The following is a 25,508-nucleotide window of genomic DNA, read 5'->3' as shown; positions in this document are numbered from 1 at the left end:
TCTGTTCCGACTGGCAGGAGGCTCTCAATTTCAGGCGGAGGAGTGTGTCTGTAACCCCCGTTGCTCTAGCTACCAGCATCAGAGGTAGCTACTGTGGGTTGGTTGCCAAGGCCTCCTGGCCGCAGTGGTGATAGCTGTGTCGTCCATCCCCAGTGGGTGTGGGGCCCTCTGTGGAAGGACTGGGCCTGCCCAGTCTTCTTTCCTTTGGCTCTGGCCCCTTTTTCTTCTTCCTCCTCTGTCCGGGCAGTTATGCCCCAGTCTCCTGTTTGTTCATTTGTGCCTGAGCAGAGACAGGGCAGGCAAGCAGAGTGATGGTGGAGGCGTCTCTGAGCGCTGGGGTCGGGCTGCTTGTTTGCCCAGGCAGGTGAGGAGAGCAGAAGCAGCAACAAACACTGGCTCGCCTGCCCTCTCTGTCTATTTGGGAAGGGTCTCCAAAACCCTGCTATCAGCCCTGCACTGTAGGACCTTCAGCTGGACAGGCCAGAGACTCATACCAAGACCCTCTGCTTGAAAGGCATGTACACCACACCTAAGCTGTGGCCTCTCTCTGTCAATGACTATAGCTGTAATAACAAAGAACATAAGAGCATAAGAAAGGCCCTGCTGGATCAGACCAAGGCCCATCAAGTCCAGCAGTCTGTTCACACAGTGGTCAACCAGGTGCCTCTAGGAAGCCACTAACAAGACGAGTGCAGCAGCACCATCCTGTCTGTGTTCCACCGCACCCAAAATAATAGGCATGCTCCTCTGATACTAGAGAGAATAGGTAAGCAGCATGACTAGTATCCATTCTAACTAACAGCCATGAATACCCCTCTCCTCCATGAATATGTCCACTCCCCTCTTAAAGCCCTCCAAGCTGGCAGCCATCACCACATTCTGGGGCAGGGAGTTCCACAGTTTAACTATGCGTTGTGTGAAAAAATACTTCCTTTTATCTGTTTTGAATCTCTCACCCTCCAGCTTTAGCAGATGACCCCGTGTTCTAGTTTTATGGGAGAGGGAGAAAAACTTCTCCCTGTCCACTCTCTCCAAACCATGCATAATTTTATAGACCTCTATCATGTCTCCCCTCATCCGCCTTCTTTCCAAGCTAAACAGCCCTAAGCATCTTAACCGCTCCCCATAGGACAGTTGCTCTAGTCCCCTAATCATTTTGGTTGCTCTTTTCTGCACCTTCTCAAGCTCTATAATATCCTTTTTTAGGTGTGGTGACCAGAACTGTACAGAGTATTCCAAGTGTGGTCTCACCATAGATTTGTACAATGGCAGTATGATATCAGCAGTTTTATTCTCTATTCCTTGTCTAATTATGGCCAGCATGGAATTTGCCTTTTTTACAGCAGTCGCACACTGGGTTGACATCTTCATTGAGCTATCCACTACCACCCCAAGATCCCTTTCTTGGTCTGTTGCTGCCACAGTGTATATGTGAAGTTGGGATTTTTTGTCCCAATATGCATCACTGTACACTTACTCACATTGAATCTCATTTGCCATTTTAATGCCCATTCTTCCAGTATGCAGAGATCCTTTTGGAGCTCTTCACAGTCCGATTTTATTTTAACCACCCTAAATAATTTGGTGTCATCTGCAAACTTGGCTACTTCACTGTTTAACCCTAACTCCAGGTCATTGATGAACAGGTTGAAAAGCACCGGTCCCAACACAGATCCCTGAGGCACCCCACTGCTCACATCCCGCCATTGGGAGAACTGACCATTGATTCCTACTCTCTGCTTCCTATTTTTCAGCCAGCTCTCAATCCATAAGAGGACTTGTCTTTTAAATGGAACCTTCATGTGCCGAGACAGGCTATCTTAAATGTACCTTGTGGGAAAGAAATGGGGGGTGAGAATTTGATCTAGGCTTATCCTTGAGGTAGGACCAAAGGCACGAGGCCAGTTTAGCATTGCCGACCAGTGACAGTTTGTTCTGACCCCTGCCTTTGCCTAATAGGCGCCCTCTTTGTGATATTTTTTCTCCCTCCTAGGATGTCCCTGCCGGTCCTGCAGGAGGAGCAGAGGATGGCTTCTTTGTACCCCCCACCAAAGGCACCAGCCCCGCACAGGTAGGAGGAAACCCACGTGGGTGCGATATGTTTAAGATACAACTTGAAGAGCCAAAAATGGGGGCTTCAGCTAGCAAAGAGCTGAGAAGGGGGGTGGGGGAGGGGAAAGAGGTGGGAGGTAAAGGCTGAAAGGGCCTGTGCGTTGATTTCCTAAATCTGGGATGGGCAGCTCCAAGCACTTGAAATAGCAGACAGCCGGTGAGCAATTAAGATCACAGCTTGCCTTGACAGGTACCCTTTTTAGCAATCAGCCCTACCCATGGTGTGTTTTATTACTTTCCAAAGCCCATTGGGGAACTCCTTACCAGGCTCAAAAACTGCCTGTTGCAAAACAGGATTTTAAGGGGTTTCATAACCAGGCGTTTTCATCGCTATTGAACAACACAGATACCTCTGCTGGGGCCAGATTAAGGTGGCATTAGAGATTCACCAGCCATGTTCAGATTCTCCCGTTCTAACAGAGCCGCCTCCTCTTCTCTTAGGTTTGGTGTAACAATTCCCAGCTGCCGGTGGACCACATCCTCGCTGGCTCTTTTGAGACGGCCATGAGGGTAAGTTCCCAGTGGAGGGTTTTCTGCGCTGGATTTGTGGTGGTGGGGGGGGGGTCAGTCCTTTAGAGGTACAAAGCATTTTGCTTAGATAATCTTTGGCAATTGTTGTGTCCTCAGATTGTCTACGTGAGTCAGAGCCTTCTCTGTAGTGGCACCAGAGCTGAGGAACTCCCTTGATGGGGAGTTTTGTCTTGCCTTTACTAACTGGTGTTTTGGCACTGGCTTAAATCTACTCTTGGTTTTGTTTTATTTTTTAAAGAAAAGGGAGAGGTATACAACATGCTGGCTGCAGATTTTATGAACGTTTATAGGAACTTTCTTTATATCTGCTAGTTTCTTTCTGCATTGATTTCTGAGCTATAAGATCTGTCCCACGTGTAGGTACCAGAGCACCACCACATTTGAAAAATGTTGGGATTACTCCTTTTTTTTATATAGTCAAATGAGGACAATTTAAGAGTGGCTTAAAGAACATTGTAGGCTAACAGATCTAACACATGAACACATGAAGCTTGCCTTGTACTGAATCAGACTCTTGGTCCATTGAAGTCAGTATTGTCCACTCAGACTGGCAGCGGCTCTCCAGGGTCTCAGGTAGAGGTCTTTCACATCACCTACTTGCCTAGTCCCTTTAACTGGAGATGCCGGGGATTGAACCTGGGACCTTCTGCATGCCAAGCAGACGCTCTACCACTGAGCCACAGCCCCTTCCTATATTTAAGTCCTGCAGCACCTTAGAGACCAACAAGATTTTCAGGGTATAAGCTTTCAAAAGTCAGAGTTCCCTTCATCACGAAGGAAGCGTTGAATCCTGAAAGCGTATACCCTGAAAATCTTGTGGGTCTCTAAGATGCCGGATTCAAATCTGGCTCTTCTACTGCAGACCAAAACAGCTACGCTCCTGACACTAACAGGCTAATGGATGTTTTGGGAACAGGGAGGAACTAAGGAAGAGATTGCCTGCGGAACAGTGCTTGGGCGGGTCGTTCCTCCTGCTGCCTCTCATCCTGCTTCCTTCCAGCGTGGTGTAGTGGTTAAGAACGGTGGGCTCTAATCTGGAGAACCGGATTGGTTTCCCCGCTCTTCCACAGGAAGCCTGCTGGGTGACCTTGGGCCAGTCACAGTTCACTTCGAACTCTCTCAGTGTCACCTACCTCACAAGGTGCCTGTTGTGGGGAGAGGTAGGGAAGGCAATTGATTGTAAGCTGCTTGGAGGAGGAGGAGGAGAAGAGTTGTTTATATGCAAACTTTCTCTACCACTTAAGGGAGACTCAGACCATCTTACAATCACCTTCCCTTCCCCTTCCCACAACAGACACCCTGTGAGGTAGGTGGGGCTAAGAGCTCTCTAAGAGCTGTGACTAGCCCAAGGTCACCCAGCTGGCGGGGAAACAAATCCAGCTCACCAGATTAGCCTCCGCCGCTCATGTGGAGGAGTGGGGAATCAAACCTGGCTCTCCAGATCAGAGTCCACCACTCCAAACCACCGCTCTTAACCACTACGCCATGCTGGCTCCTTAAAGTTAGAGAAAATCGGGATACAAAAACCAACTCTTCTTCTTCCGCCTCCCTTTCCCTCTCTAGCTTCTCCACGACCAGGTGGGAGTGACCACCTTCGCCCCTTACAAGCAGCTCTTCCTGCAGACCTACGCTCGGGGCCGCACCACCTACCAAGCCCTGCCCAGCCTCCCTTCCATGTACGGATACCCTCACCGCAACTGGTAAGTGGCAAGCCAGAGTCCCATCACCTCTCCCGCCTCAGCCGATCCCGACCTCGCCATTAGCCGCCTCTTGCTGAGGTGTAATCTGAAAAGGAAGGAACAACGCCTTGCCCTTTTGTCTCCTGCGTCCTTCCCTGAGTTCTTTCTCGGTCGGGAATCCAGCAGTCGGCTGTTTTCTTGGCTGGCCACAATTAGGATCCGAAGGGGCTGCCTTCCAGGGAGTCAGACCACCCCGCTGGCTCTCACCCCCTCCCTTGGAGCCATGACTTCTGGCTCCCACCAGCCCAAGCCGACACCCAGCGTGGCGTAGTGGTTAAGAGTGGTGGACTCTAATCTGGAGGACCGGGTTTGATTCACCGCTCCTCCACATGAAGCCTGCTTGGGTGACCTTGGGCTAGCCACAGCTCTCAGCCTCACCTGCCTCATAGGGTGTCTGTTGTGGGGAGGGAAAGGGAAGGTGATTGTAAGCTGGTTTGAGTCTCCTTAAAAGATAGAGGAAAATTGGGGTATAAAAACCAACTCCTCTTCTTTATAACACGGACCTAGACCATGGACAGGCACGAATGCCAGTTTTGCGTCAGTGTCTTCGGTGGCCAAGTCTTTGCTGAGAGAAGCTTCCCCTTGTAGAGAGGAGGTATTCATGGCTACTAGTAAAAATTTATTTATTTATTTATTATTTCCATTTGTTACCACGCTCTTCCCGGCCAAAGCCAGGCTCAGAGTGGCTTACAGAATATAAAAGTCATATTAATCAATAAAAGCATTAAAACATTTTAAAATAGCCCTATAAAATCATAATCATTATACTAATTTACCTAGGCGCCTCCAGCATACGAGTCACAATACAACAACCCAGCTAGGCGAGCAGATGGAAGGCACCAGATGGAATAAAAGGTGTTAACCGCAATGGGAAGGTTAGGGAGGCCAGTCTTTATATAGGAACTGTAGCTGGCCTCAACCATAAGTCTGGCGGAATAGCTCTGTTTTACAGGCCCTGCGGAACTCCTTGAGGTCCCACAGGGCCCTGGCCTTGCGAGTGAGGCTATTCCACCAGGCAGGGGCCAGGGCAGAGAAAGTCCTGGCCCTGGTCGAGGCCAGCTGGACACTCCTCGGGCCAGGGACCACCAAAAGATTGTTATTAGCTGAACGAAGAGTCCTCCGGGGAACATACCAGGAGAGGATACTAGTCATGATGCATACCTATCCTCTCCAGGATCAGAGGACCATGCCTATTATATTAGGTCCTGTGGAGCACAGACAGGATGATGCTGTGGCAGTCGTCTTGTTTGTGGGCTTCCTAGTGGCACCTGGTTGGCCGCTATTTGAATAGACTGCTGGGCTTGATGGGCCTTGGTCTGATCCAGGAGGGCCTTCCTTATGTTAGAATTGGCCGTGGTTGTTTCCTCCAGCCTGGCTGGTGGTGGGTCGAGCTAGCAGGGCACTCTCTGGAGAAGCACCGAGGCTTGGACATGTGCTGCGAGTCAGTTCTCACGCTGTCTCTCGGCATTCCCTCCCCTCCCCAGGAAGGACGCTGGGTTGAAAAACGTCCTCCCGGCTGTCGGCCTGAAGCTGAACGACTTGATCCAGCGCCTGCAGCTATGCTACCAGCTCACCACGGCCGGCAAGTTCGAGGAGGCAGTCGAGAAGTTCCGCTCCATTCTCTTGAGCCTGCCACTGCTCGTGGTGGACAACAAGCAAGAGATCGCCGAGGTGAATGCTGCATCTCTGGGCTCTCTTAGCCAAGCTGGGGGCAGGGGAGATTAATGCCACTTTTAAAAAAGTTGAGTTCCAGCACCAGGTGTACGCACAGACAGAGAGATGTCCTCAGACATTTGAAGCCAGAAGTCTTTGATAAGAGGAGCTGTAACACTCTCAGTTTGCATGTGTTGTACCAAGTGCACACCCAGTAAGGTGTTCTGCCCCAGGGCAAGCAGGAGTCTGCCATTGCAATACAGTAATCAAGTTATTCTTGGCATGGAGTAGGGGTCACGGGGTGTGGAGGGGATGTAGAAGTGAATTTCCTGCATTGTGCACAGCAGATGACCCTGGTGGTCCCTTCCAACTCTACGATTCTATGATTCTAAGTTAGGTTGGAACATAATTGCCAATTTTTAGGGTGGCCAACTTTAGTTGATTTTGAATTCTCATTGATTAAGGTAATGCAGACTTTCATATGAGAAACCACTTTTTTTTTGGCTGTCAAGTCACAGCTTGAAATGGCTAAGGGGGGTATTGGGGAGAAAAGTGGGATATAAATTATCTCTCTCCTCATAAGGACTACAAACTTGCTTCAGCAATGCTCTGTCTCTCATTAGTCCCACCTCTTTTTCTTTTTGAAATTGCAGGCCCAGCAGCTGATTGCCATCTGCCGAGAATACATTGTGGGGCTGTCGATGGAAGTTGAGAGGAAGAAACTGCCCAAGGAGACGCTGGAGCAGCAGAAGCGCATCTGCGAGGTGGGCCTTTCCCCTCTAGAATCATAGAGTTGAAAGAGGCCATATGGTCCAACCCCCTGCTCAATGCAGGATCAGCTTAAAGCATCCTTGGCAAGTGTTCATCCAGCCATTGCTTGAAGACTGCCAGTGAGGGGGAGCTCCCTAGGCAGCCGATTCCATCACTGAACTACTCTTACTGTAAAAAATAAAATTCCTAATATCCAGTCGGTACCTTTCCGCCCGCAATTTAAACCCATTATTGCGAGTCCTATCCTCTGCTGCCAACAGGAACTGCTCTCTGCCCTCCTAAGTGACAGCCCTTCAGATACTTCAAGAGAGCAATCATGTCCCCCCTCAACCTCCTCTTCTCCAGACTGAACATTCCCAAGTCCCTCAACCTTTCCTCATAGGGCTTAATCTCCAGGCCCCAGTCATCCTCATCGCTCTCCTCTGCACCTGCTCCATTCTGCCCTCATCCTTTTTGAAGTGACCTGTTACCTCTTGGCCCGCTTGCAATGCATTTTGGGGGGTGGGGTTGAGTCTAGACTTAGCCCTATTGTACTGACTGAAAGGGGCGAAGGGGAATTCTGGTGCTTTTCTAGTTACACATGCCCTGGTCTCCTTAGGCAGGGGTGAGCTGACTCACTCGTGCCACCTAGTTTTTAAGATCTCGAATCTCATTGGTACACCAAACGTGCCATGCTTACCAAGTAATTAAAAGCAGGTCTGTTATGCCAGTTTAAGGGATTCCCATGTCTGCATTGTAGAAGAAGAGTTGGTTTTTATATGCCAACTTTCTCTACCACTGAAGGCAGAATCAAACCGGCTTACAATCACCTTCCCTTCCCACAACAGACAACCTGTGAGATAGGATGGGCTGAGAGAGCTCTTAATAGAACTGTGACTAGCCCAAGGTCACCCAGCTGGCTTCATGTGTAAAAGTGGGGAAACCAACCCAGTTCCCCAGATTAGCGTCCACTGCTCATGTGGAGGAGTGGGGAATCAAACCCAGTTCTCCAGATCAGAGTCCACCGTTCCAAACCACTACTCTTAAACACTACACCATGCTGGCTCTTGTAGCTTTAAGAGCATTGGGGAACCGGACCAAAGTCCATCTAGTCTGGTATCCCTTCCAGAAATTCCTGCAGGCGGTAAGTGGTCCCCAAGTAATTGGCCAGTGCTTCATCTGCGGGACTGTGGACTATCTTCTTCCCTCCTCTGCACAAAGGATACCGTGATGGTTGAGACTGAAGCACCAATGGCAGGTTGATAATAGCCTGTGGGACCCCCAGGTCTCCCAACTCCTTAAAGGGGTTTGAACTGGGAGAGATTGTAAGGAGTGTCTCCATTTTCCCTGGTGCACCTTGCTGGCGAAAAGTAAACTCCTCCCTGGAATCATGTTCTTTTTTCCGCCCCGACAGATGGCTGCCTATTTCACGCACTCCAACCTCCAGCCTGTCCACATGATCCTGGTACTGCGGACTGCCCTGAACCTCTTCTTCAAGCTCAAGAACTTCAAGACGGCCGCCACCTTCGCTCGCCGTCTCCTGGAGCTCGGCCCCAAGCCTGAAGTCGCACAGCAAGTGAGCATACCTATTCTCTCCAGGATCAGAAGAGCATGCCTATTGTATTAGGTGCTGTGTAACAGGCAGGATGGTGCTGCTGCAGTTGTCTTGTTTGTGGGCTTCCTAGAGGCACCTGGTTGGCCACTGTGTGAACAGACTCCTGAACCTGATGGGCCTTGGTCTGATCCAGCGTGGCCTTTCTTATGTTCATATCCCGAGGGGAGGGAAGGAGGCTTTGAGCGTTGCCTAAAAAGCCTCTTACTATGAAGGGGTGGTAGCTGAGGATGTAAGAATCCCACTCTCAATGGCATAGCGCTCTTATTTTATTTATTTATTTATTTATTTATTTATTTATTATTTCAATGTAATATCCCACTCTCCCCGGCCCAGACCAGACTCAGAGGCCTATTGTACCTCTGACATGTGGAGACTATAGAGCAGGGGGCTGTGGCTCAGTGGTAGAGCATCTGCTTGGCATGCAGAAGGCCCCAGGTTCAATCCCCGGTATCTCCAGTTAAAGGGACTAGGCAAGTAGGTGATGTGAAAGACCCCTGCCTGAGACCCTGGAGAGCCACTGCTGGTCTGAGTAGATGATACTGACTTTGATGGACCCTGATGGGCTGATTCAGTACAAGGCATCTTCATGTGTTCATGAGAGAACGGCAAGGAAAGGTAATCTTCATGCTCTCTTGATTTCCTGGAACATCTCTCTCATTCGCTTCAGGTTCCTGCACAGGATGACGAATCTGAATAGCACATTGTGTTATGAGAGGTTCTCTTTTCTCCACCCTCCTCTCCAAACTAGAAATCCTCATGAAATCTCCAGAGATAGATGGACAGAGAGACTCCAGATCAAGAGAATAGTGGCCAAAAAGCAAGGGGGGTGTTCTCTCTGCAGAATTGGTGGAAGGCAGAGCAGACAGCCCCGTTCCCCCTATCAGTGCTGAAGAGTTCAAGAAACAAACCATCTCCCAACTTGTTTGCATCACACCTGTCCTGTCCTTCCCTGCAGTTGTTCAGTTTCTCTTTTCTTCCCTCTTCCCAGACCCGCAAAATCCTAACCGCGTGCGAGAAGAACCCCACTGACGCCTACCAGCTCAATTACGACATGCACAACCCCTTCGACATCTGTGCCATCTCCTACCGGCCCATCTACCGGGGCAAGCCGGTGGAGAAGTGTCCGCTCAGCGGGGCTTGTTACTGTCCCGAGTACCGCGGTCAAATCTGCAGAGTTACAACCGTAAGTACCGCCCGGATCCCTCCTCCTCGGAGCAGCCCTCACCCTTGATAAGAGTTGCCCGCTTCGCATCTGGGAGCCCCGGCCAAAGAGGATGCCCCACATGCCACAACTTGACAAGGTGTTTCAAGAGAACCAGGGCAGGCTGTGTCTGCAGAGGCAGCAGATAGGAGTGGGCTGTGCCATTTCCCTGGAGTTGGGGGGACACCATTTCTGAAAGCTGTTTTTGCAGTGAATCATAGAATCATAGAGTTGGAAGGGACCACCAGCAACTCGGCACCCTCCTCTATATGACAGCCCTTCAAGTACTTGAACATGGTTATCATATCCCCTCTCAGTCTTCTCCTCTTCAGGCTAAACATACCCAGCTCCTTCAACCTTTTCTCATAGGTCTTGGTCTCCAGACCCCTCACCATCTTCATTGCCCTTCTCTGGACACGTTCCAGCTGGTCTACATCTTTCTTAAATTGTGGTGCCCAAAACTGAACACAGTACTCTAGTTGAGGTCTAACCAGAGCAGAGTAAAGCGATACCATCACTTTGCGTGATCTGGACACTATACTTCTGTTGATGCAGCCCAAGATTGCGTTTGCCTTTTTAGTTACAGCATCACACTGCTGACTCATGTTCAGTGTTTGGCCTACTAAGACCCCAAGGTCCTTTTCACACACACTACTGCTCAAACAAGTCTCCCCCATCCTATAAATATGCATTTGATTTTTCCTACCTAAATGCAGAACTTTACATTTGTCTTTGTTGAAGTGCATTTTATTAGTTCTAGCCCATTTCTCCAGCCTGTCAAGATCATCCTGCATCTTGGCTCTGTCTTCTACTGTATTTGCTACCCCTCCCAATTTAGTATCATCTGCAAATTTAATAAGCATCCCCTCTATTCCTTCATCCAAATCATTTATAAAGATGTTGAACATCACAGGGCCCAGCACAGATCCCTGAGGAACTCTGCTAGTCACTTCTCTCCAAGTGGACGAGGAACCATTTACTAGCACACTTTGGGTACTATCTGTCAACCAGTTGCAGATCCATCTAACAATAACAGGATCTAACCCACATTTTCCCAATTTGTCAACTAGAATACTATGTGGAACCTTATCAAAAGCCTTACTGAAATCTAGATAAACTATGTCTACAGCATTCCCCTGATCCAGCAAGGTAGTAACTTTCTCAAAAAAGGAGATAAGATTAGTCTGACATGACTTATTCTTGAGAAAGCCATGCTGGCTCTTGGTGATCAGTGAGGTCTGTTCCCTGCAAGGACTCATTCTGTCTGCAGGAGGGAGGGTATTTATGAATTTATACCCCACTTTACTCTCCATTAGGAGCCCCATGGCGCAGAGTGGTAAGCTGCAGTACTGCAGTCAAAAGCTCTGCTCACGACCTGAGTTCCATCCTGACGGAAGTCGATTTCAGGTAGCCGGCTCAAGGTTGACGCAGCCTTCCAGCCTTCCGAGGTTGGTCAAATGAGTACCCAGCTTGCTGGGGGTAAAGGGAAGATGACTGGGGAAGGCACTGGCAAACCACCCCACAAACAAAGTCTGCCTAGGAAACGTCGGGATGTGACGTCACCCCATTGGTCAGGAATGACCCGGTGCTCAAATCAGCAAGAGACCTCGCTGCATTCTAAGCACTTCTGAGCCCAACACAAAGTATTGGGGAGAATTCTGCCCTTCTCCGGGCTCCCCAGATTAAAAGATTCATTCACTGGCGCCAAATTCAAAAGAGCAATTGTAGGGGATACTTCCTCCAAGTTTTAAGCTCTAAGGAGTGCTCTAACGAAAGTCTCTTTTGGTCACCCAGGTAACGGAGATTGGCAAAGACGTCATCGGCTTGAGAATCAGCCCTCTGCAGTTCCGCTGAAGTGATGTTTCGACCTAAGGAGCTATCGTCGCTCCTCTTCAACTTCTTTCCTGTAGCTGATGTGATTTTTTTTTATATTTCCATCCCCACTAACATACTCCCTCCCAAAGCCCTGATGATTGACCCCCACACACACTTTGTTCTGTGTAGCAGTTCAGTGGCAAACCTGAGTCTCAATGCCACATGCCCAGATGGGTAGCAGGGCCAGTGGTATGGTCGGCAGTCTGTTCTAGGTTCCTGCTTCCCCATCTCTACCTGTTCTGCCTGTTATGCCTATAAGAATCTGAGTCTAAAACGAGTTGCATCCCGAAACCCCCCACTGCTCGGGGATGAGAACTGGAAGAACGATGTGACTTCGGAGGGCTTTTAAGAACAGGAACCCACAGAAGATTGTCCTTATTAAAAGAGGCCTTTGCATGTTATGTGCTGGAGCAAAACATTGCAGTGTCTCAAAACGCCTACTCCTTCTTACACGCACCCTTCTGTATCTCTTTATCACACTTAATAAAAGTGACAAACCAAATGGAGGAAAGCGTCTCTTGTATTAGTTGAAACGCCGAGGCATTTGGTTGACAAGAAATAAGATATGCAAAATATTGGCGATGTTACATGGGAAGGGCCAGTTTCCTTCCTGGATACGGAGAAACTGGCCATTGAGTAGATAAAAGTTTACCTGATAAGGCCAGACCTCAATTCCAGAAGTCTGAATCTCCAGTAGGCTTTCCGGGGTAGCGACGCTGTAAAACAGGATGTTGTACTAAATTGATGTGGGTCCAATCCAGCAGGGCTGCTCTTACGTGTTGGATGCTGGAGTTCTGGGCTTTTTGCAAGAGAACCCACAGTGGTAGTATTGTGTGTGTGTGTTAAGTGCCGTCAAGTCGCTTCCGACTCATGGCAACCCTATGAATGAAAGTCCTCCAAAATGCCCTATCTTTGACAGCCTTGCTCAGATCTTGCAAATTGAGGGCTGTGGCTTCCTTTACTGAGTATTAATTGGGGCTTACTTCTAGGAGCAGACACGGTTTCTGCAGGCTGCTGTCAGTGTATGAAGCTAGAGAATCTGCTTAGGTAGACACAATCTGTCTTTCGAGTCATGCTGGATTGCATTGCTTTATCGTAGTGAAAATTGGTCATTTTCTGTGGAGTCTAGGAGTGGAGACGGGGGTTGGTACAGAGAGAGAAAGGTTATGACAAAAAGGGAAGCAGAGCTGGAACATGCCAAGTGCTGTTCCATCTGTTTCCCCCCACCCCATTTCTTTCTGGCAGGCTTAAAGTCCCAGAACCTCTGGATTTAAGACATATTGTCCATACACAGTCGGCAGATGTTCCCCCACGCACCAAAGAAGAAAAACAACCCTGTCCTTCCTGTTGTGCAGCAAAACAGAAGATGGGGAAGAGGATTCCCGAGCCGGCTCGCACACCGGAGCAGTGATGGCTCCTCCTTCCAGGGGTGCCCGGTTTGCCCTCGTCAAGGCAAGGGGTTACGCATCTCCAAAGATGGGTGTCCTCTCGGTGTTCCATGTCGGGTTACTTGCCGGTGACAACTGGGAAGAGGTTTTATTCACACACTCGAGGAACAAGCGCAGCAGCAACATGCACCAGAAGAAGAAGTTCACCCAAGCGGCTGCCTGAAGTCAAAAAGGGGAGATCAGCTGGTGAAGACACAGGGTAGACCGTCACCTCCCCCTTGTCCCCCACCCGTGCATCTTCAGGGGTTATGCCTAAAGTCAGAACAGGGAGAATTCTCTATAGTTTAGTCCAGTTTAGGCCCTATGTTTCCTTAGGGCAAGGGTCATAGAGTTGGAAGGGGCCATACAGGCCATCTAGTCCAACCCCCTTCTCAATGCAGGATCAGCCTACAGCACCCCTGATAAGTGTTTGTCCAGCCTCTGCTTAAAGACTGCCAGTGAGGGGAAGCTAACTACCTCCCTAGTTAGCTGATTCTGTTGAACAATTGTTGAGCAACTCTTACTGTAAAAAAAAAATTCCTAATATCCAGCCCTATCTTTCCGCCCTAGAAGCTAAAATGACTAAACCGAAGCGATCGTATTTTGGCCACATCATGACAAGACAAGATTCACTGGAAAAGACAGTCATGCTAGGAAAAGTTGAGGGCAGCAGGAAAAGAGGAGGACCCAACAAGAGATGGATTGACTCAATAAAGGAAGCCACAGCCCTCAATTTGCAAGATCTGAGCAAGAATGTCAAAGATTGGGCCTTTTGGAGAACTTTGATTCATAGGGTCGCCATGAGTCAGAAGCAACTTGATGGCACTTAACAACAACCACCTTTCCGTCCGCAATTTAAACCCATGATTGTGAGTCCTATCCTCTGCTGTCAACAGGAACAGCTCCCTGCCCTCCTCTTAGCGGCAGCCCTTCAAATACTTAAAGAGAGCAATCATGTCCCCCTTCAACCTCTTCTCTAGACGAAACATTCCCAACTCCTTCAACCTTTCCTCATAGGGTCCCCAACCTTTTTGAGCCCGTGAGTGCATCTGGAATTCTGACACAGCAAGGTTGGTGCCACTGCAAAATGGCTACTGCAGGAGGCGGAGCCAGACACACAATGGCTGCCGCAGCTTGTCTTCAATTACACAGGGGAGATCCTTGTGCTCTGGTGGTGGTTGCTGCCAAAGCACATTTATTAAAAAATCTGCATAGCCAATCAGAAGCCTTGCTGGGCAGAAGCCCCACCTAGCTCCACCTACTTTAAAAAAAAACCTGGCGGGCACCAGGAAAGATGTCTGCAGGCACAACGGCACCCCAGGACACCACGTTAGGGACCCCTGCCATAGGGATTCTCTAGCTGCTGAACAAATTTTAAATCAATTGTAATCCTGATGGGTGCCCGCCTACCAGCTGAGATCTGTACCATGTCATCTATTGGTGGTTCCTTCTTCACAAGCGCTTCTCTTGTCCTCCATCAGAGCCACGGTTCTCTGTATCTGCCTCCCCTTTGTAGAATGGCCAGCCAGAGAAGTGGTGTCGAATGCTTCCTCTGGCAAGAGTAAGGAAGCCCCTTAAGGCTGTGTTACTCCTACCGGCCTTTGGAAACGGAAGGTTGGATCTAGCCAGCTTTTCAGCTAGCGAAGAAAGGAAGGGGGGGTACCCTTTGAACCCCTCCCCCCAAATAGACCATGATGGCGAACAAAAGCCATGTGAGGGGGTGCTGTGGTGAGAAGAATCGGGCAAGACTGTGAGTAGAAAATCTGAGTGGATCCAACCCTGAATGGGGTTGATATACAGCGGTCCAGAGCTCAGGGATTGGGCTTATCATGCTGAAGTGGAAGCCGCTGTCATCCTTCAGGGCAGGGCTTCTTAAACTTTTCCCACTCCCGGCCCCTTTTCGCCAGAGAAATTTTTACGCGACCCTGGGTATATAAAATAGGTATACAAATCAAACATTTACCAATAATAAATCATAAATATGTTTATTTTGAAACAATTCTTCGGTATAGGTATAATTTTACCATTTATTAAAGACGAAAGCAAATTTGCATACTAATGAAATGGATGCCAAATTTTTTGCGACCCCCCCCCCCAACTTCAGTTACTCGACCCCATATGGGGTCGCGACCCACAGTTTAAGAAGCTTTGCTTTAGGATGGGAAGCTGCCACTGTATCCTTTGAGACTAAAGTTGAGTCACTTGACATTGTATCCCAGGGGTTGAACTCAATTGTTACGAGGGCCGAATATGACATAAATGTCACTTGGTCGGGCCATGCCTCGCCAGCCCAGATCGAGAGTGGCTGCCTCATCGAGCTTGTGGGCCAGATAAGAGCTCTCAAGGATACCCCTGCTGTATCCTTTTAGACTAAAGTTGAGTCACTCACACTGTCTCGGGTGAGGGGCCCACATGGTATTTCTTAATGGTGTTATGGAGTATATTCTTTGTGGTACTTTTGTGGATTTTTAAAACAAAAGTAATGTTTTGGTTATATTCTTATTCACCTGAGAGGGGGTGGTCAGCACTGCCCCAAAATGGCTTCTGTAAGAGGTGGAACCAAACAATATTCCCTCCCCACACCTTGCAAAAGAATCATCGAAGGGGAATACAAAGACACAAAGGAAAACCCTGGTGGGAGGAAGAATAAGGGGAACAAAAATAAAATTCCACAGAAGGAATAGAAACACGAGGCCTGTGTCCTTGCCAATCCTCCGGTGGTCATGGCTGCATTCATAAGAAAATCCTTTCTTATGAATGAGGACAGCCAAGCCCTGCCCTACAGCCGCCCCACCCATGGTCTGAAAGGCTCTGCGGGTGCCAGGGGAAATACTGGCAGGCACCTTGGCGCCCACAGGCAACATGCTGGGGAACCTCAGTGTACACAATTGAACACATGAAGCTGCCTTATACTGAATCAGACCCCTGGTCCATCAAAGTCAGTATTGTCCACTCAGACCGGCAGCAGCTCTCTAAGGTCTCAGGCAGAGGTCTTTCACATCACCTGCTTGCCTAGTCTAACTGGAGATGCAGGGGATCGAACCTGGGACCTTCTGCATGCCAAGCATATGCTCTGCCACTGAGCCACAGCCCCTCCCAATTACGGTTTGGAGCTACATTAAGAACCCACACATTCTGCTGCCAGTTCACTAACTGTTCTATTGTACATTACGTGTGCATTTAAAAGTGGGGCAGGGGTCTCCTTGCAGATCGTCGTTAAGCATGAAGGGAAGAGGCAGGCGGGGCTTTCCCTATCCCTTCCCTGGACTTGAAAGGTGTCAGCACCATTCAGACAAGTCAAAGCATAAACGTGAATGGGATTAAGTAGACCAAACCTGAAGCATTGCTCACCTCAGCTGTGTATAGGTTGTCATAGAACTTTTCGGCGTGGTAAGGGGGGAGCCAGGGTCGGTGCTGGGCTTCTTGGCAGCTAAGTATGAGTCAAGAAGGGCAGAGTCAGAGGCAATCAACCCACTAAATCCCTCCAAATGGGCTACAAAGGGGGATTAATCCCTAGCAGTTTTGGGTGGACAGATTCCTAGGTGTGACGCAGATAGACCCCTGTGTAGGATCATCTCTCTGAGGGATCGAGAGACACCCATCTTCTGCTGCTTTTGGGGGGAAAGGGGTTTTGACCCAGGAACATCTTGCTAAGAAGAAGAGTTGGTTTTTATATGCCGACTTTCTCTACCACTTCAGGAAGAATCAAACTGGATTACAATTGCTTTCCTTTGCCCTCCCCACAACAGACACCCTGTGAGGTGGGTGGGGCTGAGAGAGCTGTGACTAGCCCAAGGTCACCCAGCTGGCTTCATGTGGAGGAGTGGGGAATCAAACCCAGTTCTCCAGATCAGAGTCCACTGCTCCAAACCACCACTCTTAACCACTACTCCATGCTGGCTCTCCAGAGATTTCGTGCCAGGTTTGATTCTTTTCTCTTTATAAACTTGAGAAGGGATGAGTTCTTTCTTGATGCCCCCCCACCTACCTCAGTGCAGCTGTAGACTTCAGAACAGATGCACAGAAGCTGTCCATCCCAACCCGGAGGATGCAGGCCGAGATGAGCAAGAAGAAGAGGACCACGGCCACCAGCGCCACGGACCCCCTGACCCAGATACGCTCCCTGAGGTGGGGCAGAGAACAGAGGCAGTCAGGAGAAAGAAAAAAGGGGTCGGCTCCCGAATTTTGCCCCCCAGGCTTCCCCACTCACGGTTCTCCTTCACCGAAGCAACCGCTGTAGATGCCGAAGAGAAGAGCCAGGAAGCAGAAAATGGCGGCGAGGGTAGAAATGGCCGTGACGAAGTAGCAGAGGGAGACGGGGCTGGAGCTGGTGAGATCCAATGTCCCGTTGTAGACCACGGACCCATACAAGATACACCGGCCACCAAATTCTCCCTGGGGGGAAACGAAAGGTTAGGAGTATATGAAGGTATCGTTTTACATTTATTTTATTTTTCATTGTGGGGGCGTTTTCACCACATCTGTTTTCTTTGTTAGCCACTTTACTGCAGTGGTTGGTGTCTGACTGGGGGTAGGAAGACCTTGGTTTCAGTTCCCCATTCTGTTTTCTTGATGAATTCTCAGCCCAGTCCACCTTGTAAGGATGTTGTGAGGATAAATTGGGGGAGGAGAACCATGCAATGCTGCTCCTTTTGTTTGCTCCAATAGGGGACAAACAGATTTGCTGGAGGGTTTGTTCCCCCCCCCTATTTCATGTTCTTATTTTGTAGTATTTGTGTTATGTCGTTCATAGGACAGGGCTGGCATCCATTTTCATGTTCGTTTTATGAGCGATTTGGTTATTTTGGCCATGGAGGTAGAACAGGCGACTGCCAATTCGGCCTGAGCTACCATCAAGAAACGTCAGTTTTCAAACTGAACCACAGTTAACTGTGAAATCTGGTAACACCCCTACCACTGATACGCAAAAGTATGCAAAAGAGCACCAACAGCTGCTTTGGAGGGTGGACTCTGTCGCATTGCACACACACACTGAGGTCCCTGTCCTCCCTAGGCTCTGTCCCCAAATCTCCAGGAATTTCCCAACCTGGAGCTGGCAACCGTACCCCCACCACCACCACTACCACCGGTGACCAGGAGGGACCTGGCAACCTTATTAGCAACCCTACTTCTGACTAATTTACTCTGCACTGGGCAGAGCTGCCCTAGTTCTATAGAGGTATCCTTTCCCCTTTTGGGACTCAAGACCTGTCCTCAACCACCTCCTGCGACATGGGATCTATTCCTGCCTCGTTCTGCGACCGGCTGGTGTTTTCCCGCTCTCTCCATTTTTCTTGCTCCTTCCCATCCTCTGCCTCCTTCTTACGCTCGGATGATGACTGAGTCCCAAGGGACTTCGCACCCCTGCAGGGGCTTTTTGCAACTGAACTGCTGCCCGTACAGAGCAGCCATTTCTACAAGGCTCTGTGCCAACGCAAAGTCCCTGGGGGAAACAGCTTGGCTCTAGCTGCTGTTGCCTTTCAAAGCCTTAACGAATAACCGAGAAAATCAAAGCAGCGCCAGGCGGTAATCAATTTGGGGGCTGAAAATCAACATTTGGAAAGCTATTGAGTGTATACACGTGCATATCAAGGATGCAAATCTCCCCCCTCCACCACCTTTTTACATGTTTACAACCTGTTTTTACAAGGCTACTGATTGTATCCTGTTCGGGAACGTTGTAACTAACTGAACTTGTTTGTGCAACCATGTATCGGTGAACTATTATCCTAACCTAGGAAATTATATATAAAAACTACACATGGTTTGCCTTTGCTGATCCCTATGGGAGATTGAAATTACCGGCTCTAGAAGCTTCAATTGAAATAAGTGTACATACTGAAATCTTAATTGATCGGGACTGAGGAAGACTTGAAACGATCGTATCCCTTTCCCACTTATTCTTCTTTCGAGACATCTACCTTGGATTGAATGTTACTGTATATGTACCTCTACACTTGTATATTATATGTATGATTTTCATACTTATTACACTTTGGCTATATTGTTACAGCACTGCCTATTTTCTGTACTTTTTTTCTAATCTGTGATATTAGTACAGAGGTGTTAATTTTTGATTGCTTTACCTCTAGGTGGGGCCTGGAGGTCACCCAGAATTGGAAGCTTTGGAGGGTGGAGTCTATGGCATTGCGTGTTAAGTGCCATCAAGTCGCTTCCGACTCACGGCAACCCAATGAATCAAAGTCCTCCAAAACATCCTATCATTAACAGCCTTTTGGACACACACCTTAACATGGTGAGGGGGTTTGTGTGTGTCAGCAAAGCTGGGAGCAATACCGTAAGGGGTCAGTGTGTGTTAAGTGCCATCAAGTCGCTTCCAACTCATGGCGACCCTATGAATGAAAGTCCTCCAAGATGTCCTAACTTTGACAGCCTTGCTCAGATCTTGCAAATTGAAGGCTGTGGCTTCCTTTATTGAGTCAATCCACCTCTTGTTGGGTCTTCCTCTTTTCCTGCTGCCCTCAACTTTTCCTAGCATTACTGTCTTTTCCAGTGACTCTTGTCGTCTCATGACGTGACCAAAATACGATAGCCGCAGTTTAGTCATTTTAGCTTCTAGGGTCAGTTCAGGCTTGATTTGATCTACAACCCGCTGATTTGTTTTTTTTGGCAGTCCACGGAATCCGTAACCCTCTCCTCCAACACCACATTTCAAAGGAGTCTATTTTCTTCCTATCCGCTTTCTTCACTGTCCAGCTTTCACACCCATACATAGTAATAGGGAACGCGATGGCATGAATTAATCTAGTCTTGGTGGCCAGTGACACATCCTTACACTCCAAAATCTTTTCTAGCTCCTTCACAGCTGCCCTTCCCAGTCTCAATCGCCTTCTGATTTCTAAGGGGTCTAGACTCTATCAAGAGGCTGAACTCCTAGCAGAGTCACTCAAGGGGGAATGGGCACAGCTGAGACCAGACTGAGATGCGTCCACCCCCTTCAGGTATGGGGGCAGAGGAATCCTTGAAGGCTAGCTACTGGGCAGCAGCAGTAGTGGAAGGTGACACTGACGGAAGATATTTCGTAGAGAATAGCAGGGCCACTTCAGCTAACCCTGGTTAGCACTACGCCGAAGGCAATAGTAAACCACTTCTGATCAACCCTTACCTCAAAACCCATGCGGCAGGGGTGTCAAACATAAGGCCCGATTCAGCCCCTTGAGAACTCTTATCCAGCCTGTGAGCCTGCCATCCCCCCCTACCCCAAGGTGTCAATGATCACAGACTGTTGAAAATGCTGTAAGAGTGCTATTGTGTTAAGCCTGTTTGTATTTTAAGTAAAACATAAAATCATTAATTAGCTTTGCCTGTGTCTTCTATAAAGTTCGTCTCTCCGGTACCTGGCATTAAATTTTATGGTACACGTGGCCCGGCCAAGTGACATTTATGTCACATCCGGCCCTCGGAACAAATGAGTTCGACACCCCTGCCATGTAGCATTACACCCCACCGAAGCCCCTCCTCTCCTCAAATCCCACCCCCCAGGCTCCACCCCCCCCAAATCACCAGGAATTTCCCAACCTGGAGTTGGCAACCCTGCTACGTTCGCCGTGAGGTCTTGTAAAAAATTAATGTACTTCCATTTTTCTTTTTGCGATTTAATGTTTTTAGGAAGTGTAACAGGGTAAACATTTAATTCCTTCAAGATTTTTTGGGGGGAGGGGGGGATAAATGATCTGTGTAGAAGTTTAAACCTGAATTTTGCTTTCGTGTTCTCGGTGGTTCCAGGTGTGGGGGGGGAACTGGCGGTTTGAAAAAAAACAGTTCCAACCACAGCATAAAACCACAGTTATCTCCTCTGCTGTTTTGCCTGCATCCTTTTGGCTGCTCTCCCAAGAGTCCGTTAATTGTTTCTTTGTTTAGCTTCCACTGTAATTTAATGATGAATCCACCCCCTTAGGAATTCTTGCAAGCATCTTCCATCCCCCTGAGGTTTCTGAACTGCTGCCGTGAAGAAGGAACCCAGGAAGGAGGGAGCCACTGCAATGAACTCCTGTCTGGCTAGTATATTTGTATCTCACCCTTCCTCCAAGTAACTCACAGCAAGATCTGAGGTCTTGCCTTCCCCCATCTTATTCTGAAACCAAACCTGCGAGGTAGGATTGTTTTATTGGGGACCCCTGCTCTAACCACGACCCCTGACCGCTGCAGCCCTATAAGGGCTCTGTGAGCGGGCAACCTGTGAGCGTGCAACCCGCCCCAGCTCACCCAGCAGAGCAGGGAACTGAACCCGGATCTTCCAGATGCAAGTCCCTCTAGCCCAGGAGCCCCCCAACCCTTTTGAGCCCGCGGGCACCTTTGAAATTCTGAGACAGTGTCGTGGCCGCGGCCACAAAACGGTTGCAACAGCTTTCCTTCAGTAGTGAAGACCCAGGAGAGCCAGCATGGAATAGTGGTTGAGAGCGGTGGACTCTGATCTGGAGAACCGGGTTTGATTTCCCCACTCCTCCACAAGCATGGCGGACGCTAATCTGGAGAACCGGGTTGGTTTCCCCACTCCTCCACATGAAGCCAGCTGGGTGACCTTGGGCTAGTCACAGCTCTCTTAGAGCTCTTTCAGCCCCACCTACCACACAAGGGGTCTGCTGTGGGGAGGGGGAGGGGATTGGAAGCCAGTTTGATTCTCCTTAGAAGGTAGAGAAAGTCGACCTATAAAAACCAACTCTGCTGCTGCCAAAGCAACGTTTTAAAAAATCTGCACAGACAATCAAATCTCCAGCGGACAATCAGAAGGCTTGCTGGACAAAAGCCCCACCTGGCCACAACCACTTCCTTAAAAAAAACTTGGTGGGCACCAGAAAAGGTGTCGGCGGTGCCATGGTGCCCACTGCCACCACATCCATCCATCCACCTACCTACCTACCTACCTACCTACCTACCTACCTATCATTTCCACTTATTATCTTGCTCTCCCCGGCCAAAACCAGGCTCAGAGTGGCTTACAAAAACTAAAACATTTTAAAAGAGCCCTATAAACTCATATAAATATCATCCTAAGTTACCCAAGGTGCCTCTAAAGTGTCACACAAAACACAAACTTCAGTAAGGTGAGCAGAGCAGATGGAATAAATACAGATTGGATAAAAAGATATTACCATGGCGGGGAGGTTAGGGAGGCCGGCATTAATATATAGGGAACCGTAGCTGGCCTCAACCATAGGACTGGCGGAATAGCTCTGTTTTATTGGGGACCCCTGCATGTTTTATTGGGGAGCCAGTGTGGTGTAGTGGTTAAGAGCGGTGGTTTGGAGCGGTGGACTGTAATCTGGAGAACCGGGTTCGATTCCACATGAGCCGGCTTGATCCGTCCTTAAGTGGTAGAGAAAGTCGGCATGTAAAAACCAACTCTTCTCCTTTTCCTCTAACCACTACCCCTGACCCCTGCAGGCCCTATGAGGGCTCTAGGTGCCTGCAGAGTGCGGAAGCCAGGTGTGTGGGGAGGGTAAAAAGAAAGTGTTTCCTGCAAGAGCGTGGGCACCTCACGCAAAGGGGAAGGAAACAGCAACTGCCAACCCCTTGCCAAACTTCCGCGGGAGCCCTCAGCTGACTAGCATTAGGAGCAGCGCGCCAATTCACATGACCCGGCCCATCTGCGGAGGGGGTGCAAGCGGGTGCCTGTTTTCACTTGTTCACAAGGGCAGGGTCATCGCGCCAGCATTGCCTTCGGCTTGCAGCGTTTCTCCCACAAGAGAAGCACAAGGGAAGGCGGGGGGGGGGGGCTGTCTGCCCGGCCTTTTAAATGCCTCCCGACCACTTAAAACAGTGGTTCCCAAACTTTTCGGGCCACTGCCCCCCTTGGTCCCACAAACTCAACCCCAGCGCCCCCCTACCCTATAAAAAGCATTATTCAAAATAGGGGTTTGCATGACACACTAAAGAAGATAAGAACAATAAAATTTTGAAAAAATAACAATTAATTGGACATCTATTCAAAATCAAATTAAAACTTTTTAGTTGATCCAGTGGAACCAGCTCTGCAAAGTCTGGGGGTGGGGAATTTGGATAGTTCCCACTAGGGTTGCCAGGTCCCTCTTCGCCACAGGCGGGTGGTTTTGGGGTGGAGCCTGAGGAGGGCGGGGTGGGACTTCAATGCCATAGAGTCCAATGGCCAAAGTGGCCATTTTCACCAGGTGAACTGATCTCTATCAGCTGGAGATCAGTTGTAATAGCAGGAGATCTCCTGCACGTTCCTGGAGGTTGGCAACCCTAGTTCCCCCCAAAGTTGCCAGCACGGTGCCGCAGCTTGATCGATTGTAAATTAGGGAGCGACGGAGTTGAAGGGGCCCGCCTCTTGAGCCCCCTGCTGCCCCCTTGCCTCTTAGTGCCCCCCGGATAATCCCACCGCTCCCCAGGGGGTGGTCCTACCCCCCTTGGGAACCAAAACGTTTGGACTCTCTTTTGGCAACGTGAGAAGGCGGCGAGATGCAGGGTTGCTGCAGGCCGGCCTGGCCAACCCAGGTCGGAAACGGTTTGGAGCTGTTCTGGAGCAGCTGCAACCGGCGGTGGTCGAGGAGGCCGCCTGCAGGCTCTTCCCCTGGCGTGCACGGCGCGGTTCTCACATCCCCTCCCTTCCACCGTTGCACAGCGGGCGGGACGGAGACAGGCCCTCCTTGGCCATTGATGCCCGGGAGGTTTTGCCTCGGACTGGCCGCTCTCTAGACGCACCTTTGCCCCATCCAAACTCTCAGAACTCTGCACGGGGGCTTATGGCTGAGGCCATTTATGCCTGGGAGGTTTGGCCTTGGATTTGCCCCTCTCTAGATGCACATTTCCCCCCCCCCTCCGAATTCTCAAAACTCTGCAAGGGGGCTTATGGTTGAGTTTGGAGAATATGGATGGGGGGAAAGTGCATCTAAAGAGTGGCAACTCCAAGGCAAAACGGCCATTTATTCATGGAAGGTTTTGCATTGATTTGCCACTCTCTAGATGCACATTTTCCCCATCTGAATTCTCCAAACTCTGCAGGGCGGCTTATGGTTGAGTTTGGAGAATATGGATGGGGGGAAAGTGCATCTAAAGAGTGGCAACTCCAAGGCAAAGTTGGCCATTTATTCATGGAAGGTTTTGCATTGATTTGCCACTCTCTAGATGCACATTTTCCCCATCTGAATTCTCAAAACTCTGCAAGGGGGCTTATTGTTGAGTTTTGAGAATATGGATGGGGGAAAAGTGCATCTAAAGAGTGGCAAATCCCAGGCACAACCTTCCATGAATAAATGGCCAGTACTGGGATGGGGCAAAGGTGCATCGAGAGAGCGGCAAGTCCTCAGCAAAACCTCCCAGGCATCCACGGCCCTGGTTTCGCTTTCCCAAGAAACAGGCTTGGGGGCTCCTCGGTGGTAGGCGAGGGGGATCAAGGGGGCAGAAACGCCCTCTGCGCGCGCCCAGGAGCCTCCTCCTGGCCCGAACCGCTGCCGGGGCTCGACGGGAGCCAAGCAGCTCCCCTGCTTCTTGCGCTCCGGGGCCGAGCCGCCCGCCCTACTGCACCCCCCCGCCTCGCTGGAACGCCAAAGCCAAACGCGCTCTGCACATGCTCGCTGCCGCGGTACCTGGGCGACGGTGAGGGCGGAGGCGCAGATGATGCCGCAGAGGAAGGCGGCGGCGTGCAGGGCCAGCTCCAGCAGCAGCAGCCCCGACAGCTGCGCCATCTTCCAGCCCAGGGCAGGGAGGAGGCGCGGGGAAGGGCCCCGCCAGGCTCCACGTCCCCGCCCCGTCGGGCCGGGGCGGGGAGGAGGCGGCCGCCGCCTTTAAGACGGCAGGCAGGCAGCTGTCCAACAGGGGCAGCTGCCCCCAGCAGCCTGGGGGTGCCTGCCTGTCGCCCAGCTGTTACTTTTGAGACAGCGAGGTAGACTTCCCCTGGCTATGGAAGAGCCACTGGTTTTGCAGTTGGTAATAATCCCTTTTCCTTTCTGTAAATCACTGGTTCCCAACCAGGGGTCCGCGAGAACGAAATTAAGGTCCGCGAAACAAAGTTATAAACCCATAATAAATGAACATTTTCAATTAAAAGTCCTCTGTTATAAAATATATATATTCAAATATTCTTCTAAGTTTAATGTTGAACTAACAGTTATGATTCAAGTTTATTTTCAAATTCTCTGAATTTTTGTTTTGAACCTTGGGGTCCCTGCACCGAACAAAAAAGTCCTAGTGGTCCCTGGTCAAAAAAAGGTTGGGAACCACTGCTGTAAATGTATGGAAATGTATTAGGACAGCAAGGGAATCGCTTGTTGCAGGGCAGGAGATCTCTGTGTCTGTGTGCTAGGAATTGGGGCAAGAGTCACGGAGGGTTACAGGGAACCATCACAAGAACTGGGTGAAACTGTTACTATACTGCCGCTTCTCTGTCTGTATTACAATCAGATGTGCCCTGAATATTAATGGCTGTATATCTTGAATTTGGATAAATATCCCTTCCTCAGTATGATCGGGACTCAGAGATTTCTGCCGATTAGGGCCTCTGGGTCGCAGCTGCCAGAATACACTGTTTTCTTGAAATAACGGTTCGGGTCTCTCTTTCCCCCACGAACCTCTGGTTTACTGCATCGCTTTAAACCAGAGGTTCCCAAACTGTGCTCCGAGGAGCA

At 49.6% G+C, this 25,508-nt stretch overlaps 2 protein-coding genes across 2 annotated transcripts in view; one reads left to right on the top strand and one right to left on the bottom strand.

Moving 5' to 3' along the window:
* COPA (COPI coat complex subunit alpha) overlaps positions 1-11,479 on the top strand; it is a 49,764-nt gene extending 38,285 nt beyond the window's left edge. The window contains exons 26-33 of the mRNA XM_056853808.1: positions 1,994-2,071; positions 2,554-2,622; positions 4,207-4,343; positions 5,867-6,053; positions 6,689-6,799; positions 8,200-8,361; positions 9,389-9,583; positions 11,396-11,479. Coding sequence (XP_056709786.1) covers positions 1,994-2,071; positions 2,554-2,622; positions 4,207-4,343; positions 5,867-6,053; positions 6,689-6,799; positions 8,200-8,361; positions 9,389-9,583; positions 11,396-11,455 — 999 coding nt within the window. The 3' untranslated portion in view covers positions 11,456-11,479. The remainder of the gene's footprint in view (positions 1-1,993; positions 2,072-2,553; positions 2,623-4,206; positions 4,344-5,866; positions 6,054-6,688; positions 6,800-8,199; positions 8,362-9,388; positions 9,584-11,395) is intronic.
* A 1,244-nt stretch (positions 11,480-12,723) lies between these two features.
* Positions 12,724-24,575, bottom strand: TMEM179B (transmembrane protein 179B). The gene is given in 5 exon segments (XM_056853454.1): positions 12,724-13,083; positions 16,255-16,333; positions 16,892-17,026; positions 17,114-17,298; positions 24,471-24,575. Coding segments are annotated over 5 exon segments (858 nt in total). The 5' UTR covers positions 24,570-24,575.
* Between the last annotated feature and the right edge of the window lie 933 nt (positions 24,576-25,508).

This window comes from Euleptes europaea, chromosome 7 (genome assembly GCF_029931775.1).
Source record: "Euleptes europaea isolate rEulEur1 chromosome 7, rEulEur1.hap1, whole genome shotgun sequence".
Lineage (NCBI taxonomy): Eukaryota > Metazoa > Chordata > Lepidosauria > Squamata > Sphaerodactylidae > Euleptes > Euleptes europaea.
Note: the sequence above shows the minus strand (reverse complement) of the source record. Positions and strands in the feature narration are given on the sequence as shown.